This window comes from Peromyscus maniculatus, chromosome 6, assembly GCF_049852395.1.
Source record: "Peromyscus maniculatus bairdii isolate BWxNUB_F1_BW_parent chromosome 6, HU_Pman_BW_mat_3.1, whole genome shotgun sequence".
NCBI classification, from domain to species: Eukaryota; Metazoa; Chordata; class Mammalia; order Rodentia; family Cricetidae; genus Peromyscus; species Peromyscus maniculatus.
Window position 1 is genome coordinate 59,655,267 of NC_134857.1, and position 16,920 is coordinate 59,672,186.

The 16,920-nt window shown below is 45.3% G+C and overlaps 1 protein-coding gene across 5 annotated transcripts in view; it reads right to left on the reverse strand.

The window, feature by feature from the left end:
* Positions 1–16,920, reverse strand: part of Rapgef2 (Rap guanine nucleotide exchange factor 2) — a 240,177-nt gene that overhangs the window by 147,681 nt on the left and 75,576 nt on the right. For 4 of the 5 annotated variants that reach the window (XM_006981088.4, XM_015999584.3, XM_015999583.3 and 1 more), the window contains exon 4: positions 2,192–2,275. In XM_006981088.4, the coding sequence (XP_006981150.1) occupies positions 2,192–2,275 (84 nt within the window). Of the gene's footprint in view, positions 1–2,191; positions 2,276–16,920 lie in introns of those variants that run through there. The other variant, XM_076574276.1, reaches the window with a different exon arrangement.

The window sequence follows — 16,920 nt, forward strand, 5'->3', positions numbered from 1 at the left end:
TCACATAACTTTTACAAATATCCTAGAGCTTAACTGGGGTTTTCCTGCACACGTTTAGATGTGTAAGTCAGACAGACACTCTGAGGGACGAAATGCCGTGCCCTGTTTGAAAAAGAGGCTCACCAGCTCTCTGCCCTTCCTTTGGGAAGAGAATTCCTAGAGTCACTCCTCGAACCCACAAGCATGCTAGGCTGACTCCTAGAAGGTGTAAATCCCTACGGGGCCAAAGCAGCCCTGCCTGTACCAAGCTATGTGAAGCAGAACAGCAAAATCCAACGACTTTAACATGGACAAGTGTTTTAAACGGTCCTTAGCAAATCAGGTTCAGTATAAAACGCTGGCTATTTGGATTTTTTAAAATCATTTTATCACCATAATATTACTATTACAAGCAGTCCTGGGATAGCACTACCAACACCAGCCTCATTATTTTGACGATCACTACCGTGAGAACAGCAAACAAACAGGCTTCCCACCTCCACCAGGTCATCCTCTCAAGAGTAAGCTTGCCAGTCTGGCCCTGGGAAGCAGAAAGCAAAGAGGCACGCAAACCTCACTTTCCTCTACTTGCCCTCTGGCTGTCAAGGCCTACCCTGTCCCTTTCTGTCACCTCTTCCAGGCCAGCCTTAGTCTACAGGATAAAACCTATCTCCCTGCTCTACTAGATCTGACTTTTTATGGAAAAAAAAAAAAAGTTCCCATCTGTAAATAAGTGTTTCAAGGCTCATTTATTATTTATCTATGTGAACTTGTATGCCTGTCTGTGTGAGAGTGTGGAGAGCAGAGGAAGCCTTGAGTGAGTGTGTAGAGTGGATGATGTACTGAATGAATGTGCATTACTGACAAGAACCAATGCCTCAGACTCCTGGGAACTGGCAAAACCTTCTGGTCCACGTAAAAGTGATTACACACAATTGACCGGCGTGTGCAAAAATTAGCAATTGCAGCTTGCTCCTCGCAGATGACTCCAACCTGAGGCTGCTCCCCTACAGAGACCTCCTTCCAACACCAGCTAACGACTCCTTCCTGGGCTGTACATAGTAAACACACTCGGGTGTCCAGGCTGTTGTTGGGGTCTGTGTGTACGTCTATGCTTTCTTCATTCCCTGGTCATCCCAGTCAGACTCCCAGGACCGGGCCATGCATGCAGGACACGGTGGGCACGTATGTGCACATGAGTACAGGTGCCCATGGATGCCAGAAGAGGGTACTGGAGGTAGAGTTACAGGTGGCTGTGATCACTTGACATGGCGGCTGGAAATCATCGAACTTGGGTCCTCTGAAAGAGCAGCAAGCATTCTCCCCAGCCTCTAAATTAAATTCTTAACATTACCCTAATCCTTTCAAAATTACTTAACCAGAATGCAGAGAAGTTAGGCGACAGAAAGATGAGATTATATTTTAACCAATTTAAATATTTAATAACATTAAATACTTGGTTAAAACCAAATAAAAGGCTATTTGTGATAAATTCATATTCAGAAAGAAAGAAATCTCTCCGGAAACGCGGTAGCTAACCTTAACACAGATGGGCATGTTTTAGGAGATGAGCTTTTCTGGCCATAATTAATTGGACCAGAGGTGCGTACCTGCCCCGGCTAAGCCAATCTGATTACATCCTAAAGTATCTAAGGAAAACAGTCAAACAGCGTAAGTCTTAGCGACACAAGGTCATAAATCAACAGTCATCACACGCACGCCAAAGTCACAGGGAGAGGAAGCACAAAGCCAATCTACAGACAGATGCAGAGCCGAGGAGAGGCCATATGGTCCTTAGAGGCAGTGAAGTCAAAAGCAGTTTCTGGCTTCATTTCTAGTCCCTTGTGACCTCAGTGAACATTCTCAGCTGTCCTCAGAGGTTTGTACCACTGCTTCCCACAGGTTAGTTCTTCTTTACCAAAGTCAACCTGAAACCAATTTTATTTGCGATGAACAAAAGTGTACCAAAACACAGCTGACACAGTCGTTCAGCAAATTTTCATGTCACCAGCACGTTTTCACCCATTCCTTGCTAAGGAATCAGAACAGTCTTTATGACATAAAACAAGCATATGGAAAAAAAGAAAACAAAAACGTATGTGTAACAACTCCAAAGCACTGCCTTGCTTTGTATCAGCAGAGTAATTGGGCGAAATAATTCAATTCTGCAGAAAGAGCTTCAAGGTCATTGCATTGTACGTCTACACCATACCTGCTCCTTGGAAGAAACATGGATTCCTTAATGAACACGGAACCAGAAAGGAGTATATACCAGCAGGTGCCGATATCATCAGGACTGAAAAAAAAGACAAAGGAAACAGAAATCAGATGACAATCCACAGCAACAAAAATCAAAATATATATAGCAGATGGTATAGCAATCCGTCTACTACACCCAGACTCACAAAAGGCGCCAGCATACAACATAATTGAAATACTTATTACCGAGTATTAGAGGTGCTCTTAAACGCTATTACCACTAAAACATAAGCTAAAGACACCCACTGGTTTATTTAAGTATTTTTAATTTTCCTTACATCTATCAGCACCTGTCATTCCAGGTTTTATTTTTCGATCTAATTTTTTGAGTAGGAATTACTTCCACTTGCTTCAGTGAAAGAAAACACACAGACTTGCACAGAACTCAGTCCAGTCAAGCTTTTCTCTACCTTTCTCTCACACTTCTCCATCACAAACAGCATTCTGAGTTTCCTCATGTAAGTAAGTGCATAGCCAGTCAGATGCTTACTTATTTACTCCCTCTTACCAAAAAAAGTATAATCTTCTGAACTTTCCTTCCTTTGTGGAAATAATCTCTCCTATGGGGAGACTCTGCTGTACAGACATCATCTCTGCCTGACACAAACCACCCCCTAGTGGTGGTCATTTCAATTTAACCATACACAGTTGGGGGGGGGGCGGCGCTGTTAAATAATCCTGAACATAAGTAGTATCTGACAAGGTGACAATATTAACCATCACATCTTCTCAGCAGAAGGTAACTGTGCTATTATTACCTTCTAAGTTTGGGGCAAAAACTACCCTTTGCTAGGCTCAAAACTAGTTTCAACTTTTTCTGATAACAAAAGATAAAACATTGTATCAGAAAAGAGAAAAAAGGAAATTTATAAATGCATTTTAATCTGCTTTCACAATGTTACCATTATCAGAAACAGGTTGATACAGAGAAATGAAATCTTTGTTTTAAGCTATAAAAAAAATTTTTGATGATTTTATGTGTATGGGTCTTTTGCCTACATGTACTTCCATGCACCACATGTTAGCCTGGAGCCTGCAGAGGCCTGAGGAGGGTGTTGAATGCCCTGGAACTGGAGTCACTGGAGACTGTTGTGAGCTGCCATGTGGACGCTGGAAACTGAACCTGGGTCCTTTGGAAGAGTAGGCAGTGCTCTTAACCCCTGAGCCATCTCTCTAGCCCCCAAGGAAATGAGATCTTAAAAACGTAAGACAGTAAGGTTTACTGCTGTGCACATAGCCTTGCGCAAGTCCGCAAGATCAAATGAATAATGAAGACTGCCTACAAATAATAACTATCCCAGCTTTTAAAAGCATCGCATGTGACACTGAGGTCTGTGGTGACACAGAGAATGCAACGGTGACGGGCTTCTCGGTGATCTCACGTCTGTCACCGCTAAAGGCAAATCAGTACAGACCAAGTCAGAGGGAAGTTTATCGACAGTCTTCCTGTCACCTGTCACACAACACACACACACACACACACACACACACACACACACACACACACACACACACACACACACACCGACAGGCAACCTGCCTTCAGAGCGGATGAAATACCTCGACAGCAGGTATTCGGGCACCCTGAATACCCACTGATTACTCTATAATTAGGTCTGCCTCTTCCTATCAGGAAATCCATGGCGCAGATTTAAAGGTATGGAAATTAGAGAACGGGTCTCAATCACTACCACTGACTTGAATTTGCCTGACAGGTGCTGTTCTAGTTTGGATAAGCACCCCTCAAAGGCCCGTGTGTTGAAGATTTGTCCTGAGACCCTGATGCTGCTGGAGGTGATGAAATCTTTAATATGTGTGACCTAGAAAGAGGACTTTAGGTCACTGGGGTTGTGTCCTTGAAGGGAGAGGCTATGAGACTTGGTCTCTCTGTTTCTTGCCATCACAGAGGAAACCATTTTCTCAGCCTCCATTCCTCACCGGGATATGCTGTACCTCACCGGGATATGCTGTACCCCACCGGGATATGCTGTACCTCACCGGGATATGCTGTACCTCACCGGGATATGCTGCACCTCACCAGGATATGCTGTACCTCACCGGGATATGCTGTACCTCACCAGGATATGCTGTACCTCACCGGGTATGCTGTACCTCACCGGGATATGCTGTACCTCACCGGGATATGCTGTACCTCACCGGGATATGCTGTACCTCACCGGGATATGCTGTACCTCACCAAGATATGCTGTACCTCACCGGGATATGCTGTACCTCACCAAGATATGCTGTACCTCACCGGGATATGCTGTACCTCACCAAGATATGCTGTACCTCACCGGGATATGCTGTTCCTCACCACAGGCCTGTCAGCAGTGACTGAGCAACCGCAAGACGGCATGAGCCTCTCCTTGCTAATTCTCTCTGTTTTGTGGCAATGATGGAACAAACGGCAGTGTCCATCGCAGATGAGCTAAAGGTAATAGAGATGAGTTGTTCTCTTCCCAAGAGACTGCAGGGCTAGCCTGCAGAAGCCATGCTTTCGGAGAAGGCCTTTGCAGAGATCATGCCATCAACAAGCACTTACTGAGTATACTGACCACTTACTTCGTGCCAAGACAGACACGACTTCTTTACTGTTGTACTGCCTCTCTTACGATTCAAGGTTTTGCTGTAGTAAACTTGTAATAACTAAAAATATAAAATAGTACATCCTATTTTAAAGATGTCCTGGAAAGCATGAGCTAAAAACAACCTCTCCTTTCTTTGTTTGGTATCCATCCTCTACAGAACGTGTTCACTTTCCACTGTGAAAATTCCCTGTTGCAAAATACCATGCCTAAAAATCAGTTTCTATTAGATCCTCCTAACTCTCCCAAAGCACTATATCAGCCATTCTGAGTTGATGTGAGATAGCCTTCTGTACGCTGTGAATATGTGTTGCTCTCACTGGTTGATAAATAAAGCTACTTTGGCCTATGGCAAGGCAGGATAGAGCCAGGTGAGAAATCCAAACAGAGATACAGGAGAACAAGGACAGGGTCTAGTAGACACCAGCCGGCTGCCCAGAGAAAAACATGTCAGCAGACCAGTAATGACATGGCCACGTGGCAATACATAGATGAATAAAAATGGGTTAATTTAAGATGTAAGAGCTAGCTAGTAATAAGCCTGAGCCATCGGCCAAACATTTATAAGTAATATTAAGCCTCTGAGTGATTATTTTAAAAGGGGCTATGGGACCGAGCAGAATGGAAAAGCCTCTGGCTACACTGAGTCTCTGATCTTACAGTCTATGTTTAGAGCAGCTGTTACCAGAGGGTCTGACTTTTACACATGTGAAGTGAAAAATTTGCCTTTTAAAATGCAACCAGAGTTGTAAAGAACAATGTAGGACTGCAGGAGCAGCAGGAAACAATTCCAGGTTTACACAGTGTCAAGCCACACATGGCGGCGCACACCAGGAGGCTGAGGCAGGAGAGTCTAGGCCAGCTAGGTTTACACAGAGAGACATTGCCTCTGTAGATAAACAGATATGCGTGCATACATACAAATAAAATTGAGGTATCTCCTGTACACACTGGCAATGAATCTCGTTAACAGCAGTAGCAGCAGTGGTAACAATGGTGTCGCTGTTTTCAGAACTAACCCAGTTGCTCTAAATTTCATGAATTATCCAGGATGCTAATTTTCCAAATTACCGATCCCACTCAAACTCCCTCATTTCCGATCAATGGACAACTGATTGAAGTGACTTTTAAACAAATATCCTAGATGACAGTCATGAACAGGCCCTTCATCAAAGATCTCAGTACTGAGCCCCCAAAGTAAAGAAGAGGCAAAAGAAACCTAGCCTGCTGTCAGTATTCACACATACTGTATATCAGACATACATTGTAGACTATTATTTTATTTATTTTTTTATTTAAAAAATCTTTCTTTTTACATACCAATCTCTGTTCCCCATCCCTCCTCTTCTCCCACTCCCCCACACACACCTACCCCCAACCCACCCCCATCCCTTCCTCATAGAGGTAAGGCCTCCCTTGGGTAGTCAACACAGGCTATTATACCATGTTGGGGACAGACCTAACCCCTCCCTCCTGCATCAAGGCTGAGTAAGGCATCGCCTGTTTGTGTACCCAGGATAAGTCCTGGTCCCATTGCCAGGGGACCCACAAACACATCAAGAACATTTCACCGACATTCAGAGGGCCTAGTTCGGTCCCATACAGACTCCCCAGCTGTCAGTCCAGAGTCCATGAACTCCCATTAGCTTGGGTCAGCTATTTCTGTGGTTTTCCCCCCATCATGCTTCTGACCCACCCCCCCTTGCTCTTACAACCCTTCCTGACTCTCTTCAGCTGAACTCCAGGATCTTGGCCAAGTGCTTGGCTGTGGATCTCTGCATCTGCTTCCATCAGTTACTGGATGTAGGCTTTATGATGACAATTAGGGTAGACACCAATCTGAATGCAGGAGAAGGCTAGTTCAAGCACCTTCTCCACCACTGCTGAGTCTTAGCTGAGGACAATCTTGTGAGTTCCAGAGGTTTTCCCTAGCTGCAGCTTTCTCCCCATCTCCTTAATGGTACACTGTGTCAAGATATCTCTTTCACTGCTCTCCCTCCCCGTCTCTCCCCCATGTTCCCACCTCCAATCCCCTCTATTCCACCCCCCACCCCCCCCCCACCCCCCCACCCCGTTTACCCAGGAGATCTTAACCCTTTCCCCTTCCCAGGGTGATCCATGTGTGTCACTCTTAGTATCCTCCTCTTTACCTAGCTTCTCTGGGGTTGTGGATTGTAGCCTGGTTATCCTTTGCTTTGCAGTAGACTATTATTTTAAGGTGTGTTACTTTTTTTTATGTTGCATTTGTTTAGCTCTGTTAAGCTGTGTTACTCTGCCTATCTAAAGCACCTGATGGTCTAATAAAAAAAAAAGCTGAACAGCCAATAGCAAGGCAGGTGAAAGGATAAGTGGGGCTGCCAGGCAGACAGAATATATAGAGGGAGAAATCTGGGAGGAAAGAAGAAAGAAGGAGCCAGAGAAGGAGGAGGACTCCAGAGGCCAGCCACCCAGCCACACAGCAAGCTACAGAATAAGATAAGATTTACAGAAGTAAGAGAATGGGAAAAGTCCCAAGGCAAAGGCAGATGGGATAATTTAAAGTTAAGGAAAGCTGGCAAGAAACAAGCCAAGCTAAGGCTGGGCATTTATAAGTAACAAAAAGCTTCCATGTGCAATTTATTAGGGAGCTGGGTGGCAGGCCCTCAAAGACTAAGAAACCAACCAACAACAGACATGTGTGTATTAAACACATAGGTGTCATTTCCATTTTTGTTTTGTGTTTTAAAATGACTTGCTTAGAGGCATATTCAAGAGTTGTTGAAAAGACAAAGGCTATCATGAAAGAACCTGGCTTGACCATTTCTAAATAACCGCAAGCGTGAATCAACAGTGATGGGCAAAAAAGAAAACCATGAAAACTAAAGAACACCAAATAGCAAAGCTGTAAGTTACAAGTCTCTCAAATCTCAGGCAAATGCACATTCTGGGAAGACTCACAACTTACAGAAGGGCCTAGGAATAAGAACTACAGTGGTCCCCTTATTTGACTCCAACACATCCCATCCTGCAATAGGCAAAAAGCTGCAAAAGCCTGGAAATTGACAAGACATTCTAAAAAGTTCCTGGTTTTGTTCGTCATCAACAGGTAAGGAAATAATAAAGCCCAGCACGACAAAATGTAAGCAGATCACAAAGCGATCATTATAGCTTCCAGAATAATCAGACAGAAACCCACTGCAGATGACCTGTCCTGCGTCATGCTCAGCCAAACTACAATGGTAAGTCCATAAGTAGAACGGACATTTCCTCCTTCTCTACTGAGCCTGAACATAAGCCACAGTGTTGGCTGATTCCCAGTCTGTTCCATCACAACTCTGCCACTCTGCTTCGAGGCCTGCTGCCCCCGCCCCTCTCTCTCTCTCTCTCTCTCTCTCTCTCTCTCTCTCTCTCTCTCTCTCTCTCACACACACACACACACACACACACACACACACACACACACACACACACCGAGATCTCTTTGTACCTTATGGAGTGGCTGGGACCCTCTGAATGAATGCCAGAGCACCTATCCCATCCACACCATGTTCATACAAGGCTCTCCACGATATTTCATTCTAAGCTTATCTCTTCCTCCAACTACACTGACATGGCCTCTGCTGGCTTGTCATGTATCAACTCGACACAAGCTACAGTCCTATGAAGGGAGGGAACTCAACTGAGAAAATGCCTCCTGAAGATCCAGCTATAAGGCATTTTCTTCATTAGTGATTCCGGGGGGGAAGGCCTAGCCCGTTGTGAGTGGTGCAATCCCTGGGCTGGTGGTCCTGGGTTCTATATGAAAGCAGACTGAGCAAGCCATGGGGAGCAAGGCAGTAAGCAGCCTCTGCATCAGCCCCTGCCTCCGGGTTCCTGCCCTGTTTGAGTTCCTGTCTCGGCTTCCTTCGATGAATATGCATGTGTAAGCCAAATAAATAGACCCTTTCCTCCCCAGATTTTTTTTTTTTTTTTTTTTTTTTTTTTTTTTTGGTCATGGGGTTTCAGCATAGCAACAGAAAGCCTGGCTAAGACCTGGCCCCTCCCACTGAGCAGAACTGTGTGCCTCATCTAGCAATATCTAGTCAGTATCAATGCTGAGGTAATCAAGACCATGACACGCTTGTGTATCGTCACAGCTTTTTGATGGGACAGAGTTCAATATCCTGATCAGACCACATGCAGGAAGCTCAGTTAGTGGTCCCTTCTCCCCTGTTGGCCACATAATCCTAATGAAGTTAAATTCTAAGGTTCTAGGTCAGTGGTTCTTAACCTGGGGGCTGAATGACCCTTTCACAGGGGTTGCCTGAGACCATGGGAAAATGCAGATATTTGCATTATGATTCCTAACAGTAGCAAGTTTATAGTTATGAAGTATTAATGAAATAATTCTATGGTTGGGGGTCACCACACCATGAGGAACTGTATTAAAGGGTCACAGCATGAGGAAGGTTGAGAACCACTGCTCTAGGTCCTCAGTCTTGAAACCTGGCATCACCAGCTTCTTTCCAGAGTTACTGCGGTTTTAAACAACAGTTGATCTCTTTGCCAGCAGAGACTGAAAAGAAGCACTCATTCTTTTCACTGCTTCTGTCCTGACCGCCGACACTCACTTAACACAACATGCCTTTTTTCCACCTATACCTCAGGGTCTTCGGAAAAACCTGATGCTTTTGACGGTACCTTTTCTCTGTTGAACTTAGTTTTTTTATCACTATTCAAGTTCCTGAGGGTGGCTGAGCATCTCTCTGGTAGAGTAAGTCATCCTCCTCACTTCCCTGAGCTCATGGGGCACAGTCACCAAGGGAGTAAGTAATCATTTCACGTTTCCCCCATTCGCGTCTCCGACTCATCCGTACCGCCAATACATGCACTTTATGATGCCTGTTTGCTGGGTAGGGTTTTTGGTTTTTGTGTTGTTTTTTTTTAAACAGGCCTCTTTTTTTTAAGTATTTCATTAAATGCATTTATTTATTAGAGAAGGGCACCTGGTGCATGTATGGAGATCAGAAGACAACTTTATAGAAGCAGATTCTCTCCTTCTGTTATGGGGGTCCGGGAGAATCAGTCAGGCTAGGCAGCAAGCGCTTTCACTAGTTAAACCATTTGTGCAGGCCTTTTAGGCGTGTTCTTAGTGAACAGAACAATGCCAAGCAATTCCTCACCAAAGGGTCTACAAGTCAAAGATGTATGGCTTTTACAGCGGAGCTCAAAGAACTTCTTAGCAATATCCTCCGGATCCACGGGGTGGCAGTGTCTCCACATGAGAGAGGACCTCACACACTGCTACAGCAGGAAGGCATTGCAAGTGATCACGCCGAGGGTGACCTCGGGTGACCGCGTGTTGAAAGAATAACGCTCATTTTAAAAAACCAACAAAAACTGATCAAATGGGGGGAAAAACATCACTGTCGGGCCAGAAAAATGACTTCTGAAAAGTTGTTTTCAGAATACAATGTGAAAATGTAAGGAGAGGCCGACTGCAAGTCTGTCTCATGGCACAGTGACGGCCACCCCACACAGGCTGAGGAGAGGAGTGGGCTGTGAGAACACAGCACTGGGGCTCACACAGCCTTCAGCTCAACACTGCCAGTCAGAGAAGCCGGGCTAGAATCACAGCAGCCGAACAGAAGCCAGAGCTCTCCAAGGTGAGGGTCCCACTGCATGGCACCAGTAAGAGGGATCCAGGAAGCACCTCTCTGCCCTTCCTTGGGCATTTGAACGGTTGGGCCAGGAGACATTAGCAATCGCAGCCAGAGCAGCAGAAAGTGAAGCCTGGGAGTGTGCCACATCTAAGGATCAGAGCAGGTAGGAACATGCACCATGTTCGCCCATCACATGGTACAACCGTGACCACACATCAATGTGGGGGCCACTAGAAAGCAAGCATGCACTGTGCTGCCCTGAGTGTAAGACCACAGTCACAAGCTGCTGGCACCGGGAAGGGGGCGGGGGGAGCCGACAGAAATCTAAAGGGTCCCACGGCAAGTGGAGACAAGAGCTACCAAAACCAGAAAACACCTGCTTCCTTGACTGTCTGCTCACTCAGTGACATCAGGCAATCAGAAGGCTCCACTGCCCAGGGCCACAGGCTGAGGGAAGCCCTAAAGAAAGCAGGGAGCTTGCATTTTGCTCATTTCTACTGTGATTCTGGTCTTCTGGCCAGCTTAGACTTGTACGCTCAATACACAATTGTGAAAGGGGGGAGGGGGAATCCTACAGTGAAAATGATTTCATTTACGTATGATAAATCATCCTGAGACCGCTCCGGTCAGAGGTTTTCAAGACCAAGAGCCCTGGAGGCTCTTCCAGCCACACTTGCTACTGCTGCAGCTGGGCAGGGCTTCCTGTGAACACACTGTTCCAAGCCTTAAAAAGTTCTAACCCTGGCTGCCTGCCAGCATGCAGATGGCTTTCCAGATACACAGTCATTTCGGTCCTTTTCACCACAGTACGTCTACTACTGTTTATTACAGAGTTGGGTAACTGTGTTTCTTTTGCTCCTTTGATAAGATTTGGAGCTACAAACTCAAAGACAACATTTCCATCAGTTACTTTTATGTAGTTAATGAGACAGGCTAACGCTCATTAGATAGGACTGCTGCCCCACAGCGGAGCAGCTGATCAAGCCAGGTATCACCTCCTACATAGTCCTGTGTGTACTGCAGAAAGAACTCGAACAAGAGTTAAATGAAACAACTTTAGCATTTTACTTTCCACCTTCAGAACAGCAGGGTTTAATCATAAAACAATATAGTTCATTACACTAACAGATGTAAATGTCCATGATATGAAAACAAATAACATTTAAAAGGCAGAAGGTAATTCCTGTTTCCTCCAAGTCCTAAATTGTAAAAATAATTACCTCACTTTTAAAAGCTGGCGTAAAAGTTGGGGAGTGACACCCCTGTGTTTCCAGCACTCAAGAGGTTGAGGCAGGAGGATCACTGCAGGTCGGAGGTCAACCTGGAGTTCTGGAACAAGTCAGGCTACAGAATGACACCTGGCCTCAAAAATAAGTGGAAAAATGAATAAATAAACCTAACTACCCAAAGAAACAGAAGCACCATGACAGATGTGAGATCAACAAAGTCAGTCCCCATGCGGGAGAACTCAAAGAACTGGTGAAAAGTATGAAGATCTTCAGCCTGATGCTGAAAATACAGGGGGCAAAGTGGACATCCAGTGATGATTCGTTTAAACAGCAGCGTGAACACATAAAACACGGAACTGACAAAGCCAGACAGTCTAGGGGCTCTAAATGCTGCCATTCTCAAGTTAATAGAATTCACTTGAAAAGGAAATGGAGCATTGCCCTAGGAGTGAGGAAGTTACTGAATGAACATTTTTTTTTCAACGAAGATGATATAAACTGCATATGCATTACAATAGTCAAATCAATGACTCAGCCACTTTAAGAGCAGAGGACACATCCAAGGGCTTGAGGAATGATCAAATTTAAACAAGCGGTCAAACCTGAAAATTGACTTGGAAACTGCAGTGATTTACACACTATCATTTCCTCCTCACCAGAAACCTGTTCTCACCTGGAGTAATTCAGCTCTCAGAACGGTTAAGGAGAATCTACAGATACACCCAATCTCACTCAAAGCCCAATCCGTCTCTGCAAACTAGTCTGTAGAATTTCCAGTCCACATGATCAGAATGCATAGGAACTAAGCCTTGTCAATCAAGAAACGTTAAATACTGAGTGGTTTTCAATTCACCAGGCAGTTTCGTAGGAAACTGGAGACAAAAATACCTTCAATAAACATGCCAGCCTGCAGAGGAATAGCCTCATCTGTGCTAAGGCCAATTCTTTAAAGAGACTGTGATTCCTTTTTTCCAAATAAATTAAAACCTTACTTTTGTCATTTTGTTTGTATACACATAAGCATGTGTTAAAATAATTAAAACTTGGACAGAGAAGATTATTTCAAAGTCGGAGTTACATATCTCTGGGTAAGAAATGAAAGGAAGCAAAGCTGTTTTGCAAGAGAGGTAAAACACCACAAAATAAATCGTAGATGAAGTGCTTACTTCGTAACTTACGAAGACTATCATCTAAAAGCAAAGCCCCCTCAGCCAATCCAGAAAAGAGAAACTAGATGACGCAATTGTTGAAGAAGGAGAAGAGGTCAAAGGGGACATTTCTCCCATGATGGGAGACCCTGAGGCTGTGTAGCATCTGTAAAAGGCAGAGGAGGCTTCCAAGAATGGATACGTCACTGCACCGGAAAAAGACCTCCCTTCCTACTGGGGGCAGGAGAGAGACAGAGACAGAGAGACAGAGCTAAGCAGGTGTTAGAGAGGAAAAAGTAAAGCCCCAGGCCAACTCAGGAGGAGCCCAGTGAGGAGGACAGCAAAGGGGAGGTGTCTGCCCTACGACCACAAAGCCAAGCCAAGCCAACAGGGAAACAGGCTGCTTTTAGCAAGAGAGCACTCAGAGAGCACTCTGCTAAAGTGTGCGTTTACAGATGCAAATGAAAAGGCTTTAGCAAGACTGAATAGGCCTCAAAGCAGCTGTTTCACAGAGGAACAATTTCCTCTCCTGAAATAGATAAACCCTTAAAGTGCTATGAAAACTCTTAGAAACCAAAGCATTCAATCAGATCTGCATGGGGGGAAAGGACCACTGAGGTTGAAGGTATGCGTATGTCTCCAACAGCTGACTTCTTGATACAGGTTCTAAACACTTTAAATATAACTGTCCAGTAAATGCAAATTATGAGGCTGGCCAGCCAGTTAGGAAAAGCCAGAGCACACTGGCACTAAGACCTCGGTATAGTGCTGCACTGGGCAACGGCCCAGTCAGAGAATTTCTCAGCATGTTCCCAGTTGATGACCCTCCACTTATCTGATGGCATGCTGTGATTCTCACTACTCTCTTTTTTTGGGGGGGAGGGCGCCCCTCTGTAACCTGTCCAGCCTCCTCCTCGCTCCTCCTCCCCACCTCAGCCCCCAGGGCACTTAACTGGGGTTAAGGCATCAGAAGGGCACATCTCCTTGGCCCTCAGGAAGAATGCAACAGCCCTCAGAAGGAGTGCCCAAGCCCTGAGCAGAGGTGAATGCACCCTGAGTAGAGCTGCTGGTCAAAGGATATGTACGTCTTACTCTGAAGAAATGACGTTACTATCCCCATTCTGAAGATGAGGAAGATGTAGTAGAGTGTTAGATCAAAAGAATGCCGTATTTACCTGGTGAAATTATTAAAGCCATCGCACACAAACATAGTAAGGAAAACGGTTAGTCATCTCTTGCTCATAAAAGCAAAGTCTGAAAGCCATCGATATTCTGACTGCACTAGTCTTCAGACCAAGCTCCAGGGAGAACAAGATCAGTCATTTCCGTCCAGGTCCTCAGAGCAGCTCCCCAAAAGAGGGTATTATTAAGGTACCGTGGATTTACATAAACCACAGCAGCTGTTCTTTAGGTTTCAAACTACACTTGCACAAACTGGCAAGAGCAGAAGCATGCCCGCTACGGGACCACAAAAGGAAATGCCTCTCTTACACTTTGTAAGTACATCAGCAAAATGCCAAGCACACAACTATGTGACTCTGCAGTTAGACTCTATGAATTTTTATTCTTACAAAAATCAAGATTTACTGAGTATCCACATCCAGACTTCTCATTGCTCACTACCACTGGCACCTAATTCTAAACAGATATATGTGAGCAACTGGGAGAACCAAGTCAAACACGCTCCATTTAAGACTACTAGGGTAAGAACTGGGCCTTGTCAGCAGGTGTAAAAACAAACACCCAGGATGTTCAAAGACTCTGGCACACCTCTCAGAAAAAGGGTAATAAATAACCACGTTAGTGAACTATGGTTGTGTAAACAGGAGTGCTGGGTGCCAGGCCTCGAGGAGGATGGTGACAGGTGGTGATTGAGTGTTAAGAGTGTTACCATTTTTAGGATAAAAGGGGTCAAAAAATGTTGATGACTGAGGCAAGAGGAGAAGCTGCAAAACCCCAAGACCTGGGCTCAGGTCCAGATCCCACTTCAAGTGGTAGGAGTTAGGGGATTGCCTGATCTTCCCAAAGCTCCATTTCCTGAATGAAAAACTGGGGAGATGAGAACAGCTGACCCCACCAGACATCTACAAAGAGTGAAGAAATGAATGTACATCAAGCACTTACTGGAGCCGGCAGGAAGCGCCCGTTATACATCGGCCACCAGCTCACTGTCACATCACACATCCGAGGGGAAGGACAGAACAACAGGAAGCTAGGGTCACCCCTCATGGAACTGCTTCATGCTGTGGATGCCTTTCTGTACGCTGTGAATGTGTGTTGCTCTGATTGGTTGATAAATAAAGTGCTGGTTGGCCAGAAGCGAGGCAGGAAGTATAGGTGGGACAAGCACAGAAGAGAATTCTGGGAAGAGTCAGGAGTTGCCAGCCAGACACAGAGGAAGCAAGAGAAAAGGTACCAAGCCACGTAACTAAATATAAATAAGAATTATGGGTTAATGTAAGTGTAAGAGCTAGTCAATAGTTAGCCTGAGCTAATGGCCGGGCAGTTTTAATTAATATGAGCTTCTGAGTGATTATTTTATTAGCGGCTGCGGGGTCTGTGGGGCTGGGCAGGACCAGAGAAAACTTAAGCTACCAATGGCACCTCTGTGTGTTTAATTGGGTTCAAGCAGATACAGGACCTGGTGGGACACAGGAAAACTTCCAGCTACAGCTTCATTATAGACAACAACATTCACAGGAGGTTTCGGCCTGGGCGTCTGCACACCTACTCCATAGGTTCCAAAAGGAGGCACGTACTGCAGTTACTTATACCTCAGTTCCTTCAGAACTACATTAAAATAAGCATCTTTCTTTCTGTGGTCAGGTCTCACTACCGATTACTCCTTGGTTAACTGTTACATATGCTCTGCCACTGGAACATTTACAATAGCTGGATGAACAGCCATCAGTTTCATGTGCTGCAGCCTAAGAATTATGCCAACTCCCGCCCACCAACTTCTCCAAATCGTAGCTACCCCTGCCTGTGTCCAGGCTCTCCCTCCCTCACATCCCTGCAGCTGGCTCCTCAGCTATTCCCTTTCACATCCACCTTGTCACCACGTCACCTGGACATAACCATGTGTATTGCCCTGGCGGGTACATGAAGGGTTGGGGGCACTGGGTCACAGTGCTTTGCTGTTTGAAAACCAGCCACCAAGCTACATATTCAAAGAGACCTGACGGGCTGGAGAGACGGCTCGGCAGCCAAGGAGGGGGTGCTGACTTCATGCAGAGACCTCGGGGTTCACTTCCCAGCACCCACACGGTGGCTCACAACTGCCACAGTATCAGAGTGCTGAGTGAGGACCGCCACCTACACCCCTGCACTACACCCCTGCACGGTTCGTCTGCTTCACCTGCATCTCTGACACACTATTTAGAATGCCCCCTAAGGTCTCTGTGGACTACGGAACACAACCTAAGACCCAGTTCAAAGGGCTCCAATAGCTCTCAGGCTCCGTCTCTCTTCCTGCAGCTTTATGCTCCGGAGTATCCCAATTTTGTCATTTTTCCTGTTGTTCCGTTTCTTCCTCCCTCTACAGATTACAAACTCCTTCAGAGAGTAGCTGTCGTTTTCTCTCTCTCTCAGTAAGTACTCCCTGTGACATGCCTGGAAAGGAGTAACTATCTTAGTAAGTGCTCTGAGACACGGGATGGCGTCAGCACAGCAGTCCCCGTAGTAAACAGTATCAACTAGTGTATACAGCAAAGCACCCTCCATGCTTAGAAAGCCAGTATTTGTTTCCTCTGTACTTATCGCATTCTTTAAAAGTCAGTGGGTAGTTTTTAAGAAATATGTCCCACATCTTTATTATTTTTTTAAGATGTATTTATTTATTATATATACAGTGTTCTTCCCCCATGTACGCCTGCAGGCCAGAAGAGAGCACCAGATCTCATTCTAGATGGTTGTGAGCCACCATGTGGTTGCTGGGAATTGAACTCAGGACCTCTGGAAGAGCAGCTAGTGCTCTTAACCTCTGAGCCATCTCTCCAGCCCCCTGCTCCACATCTTTAAAAAAAACATTAGTACAATTTTAAAAATAAACTTCACCTAAAATGTAGAAGCTCATTTTGCTGTTTCTAGACTGAGC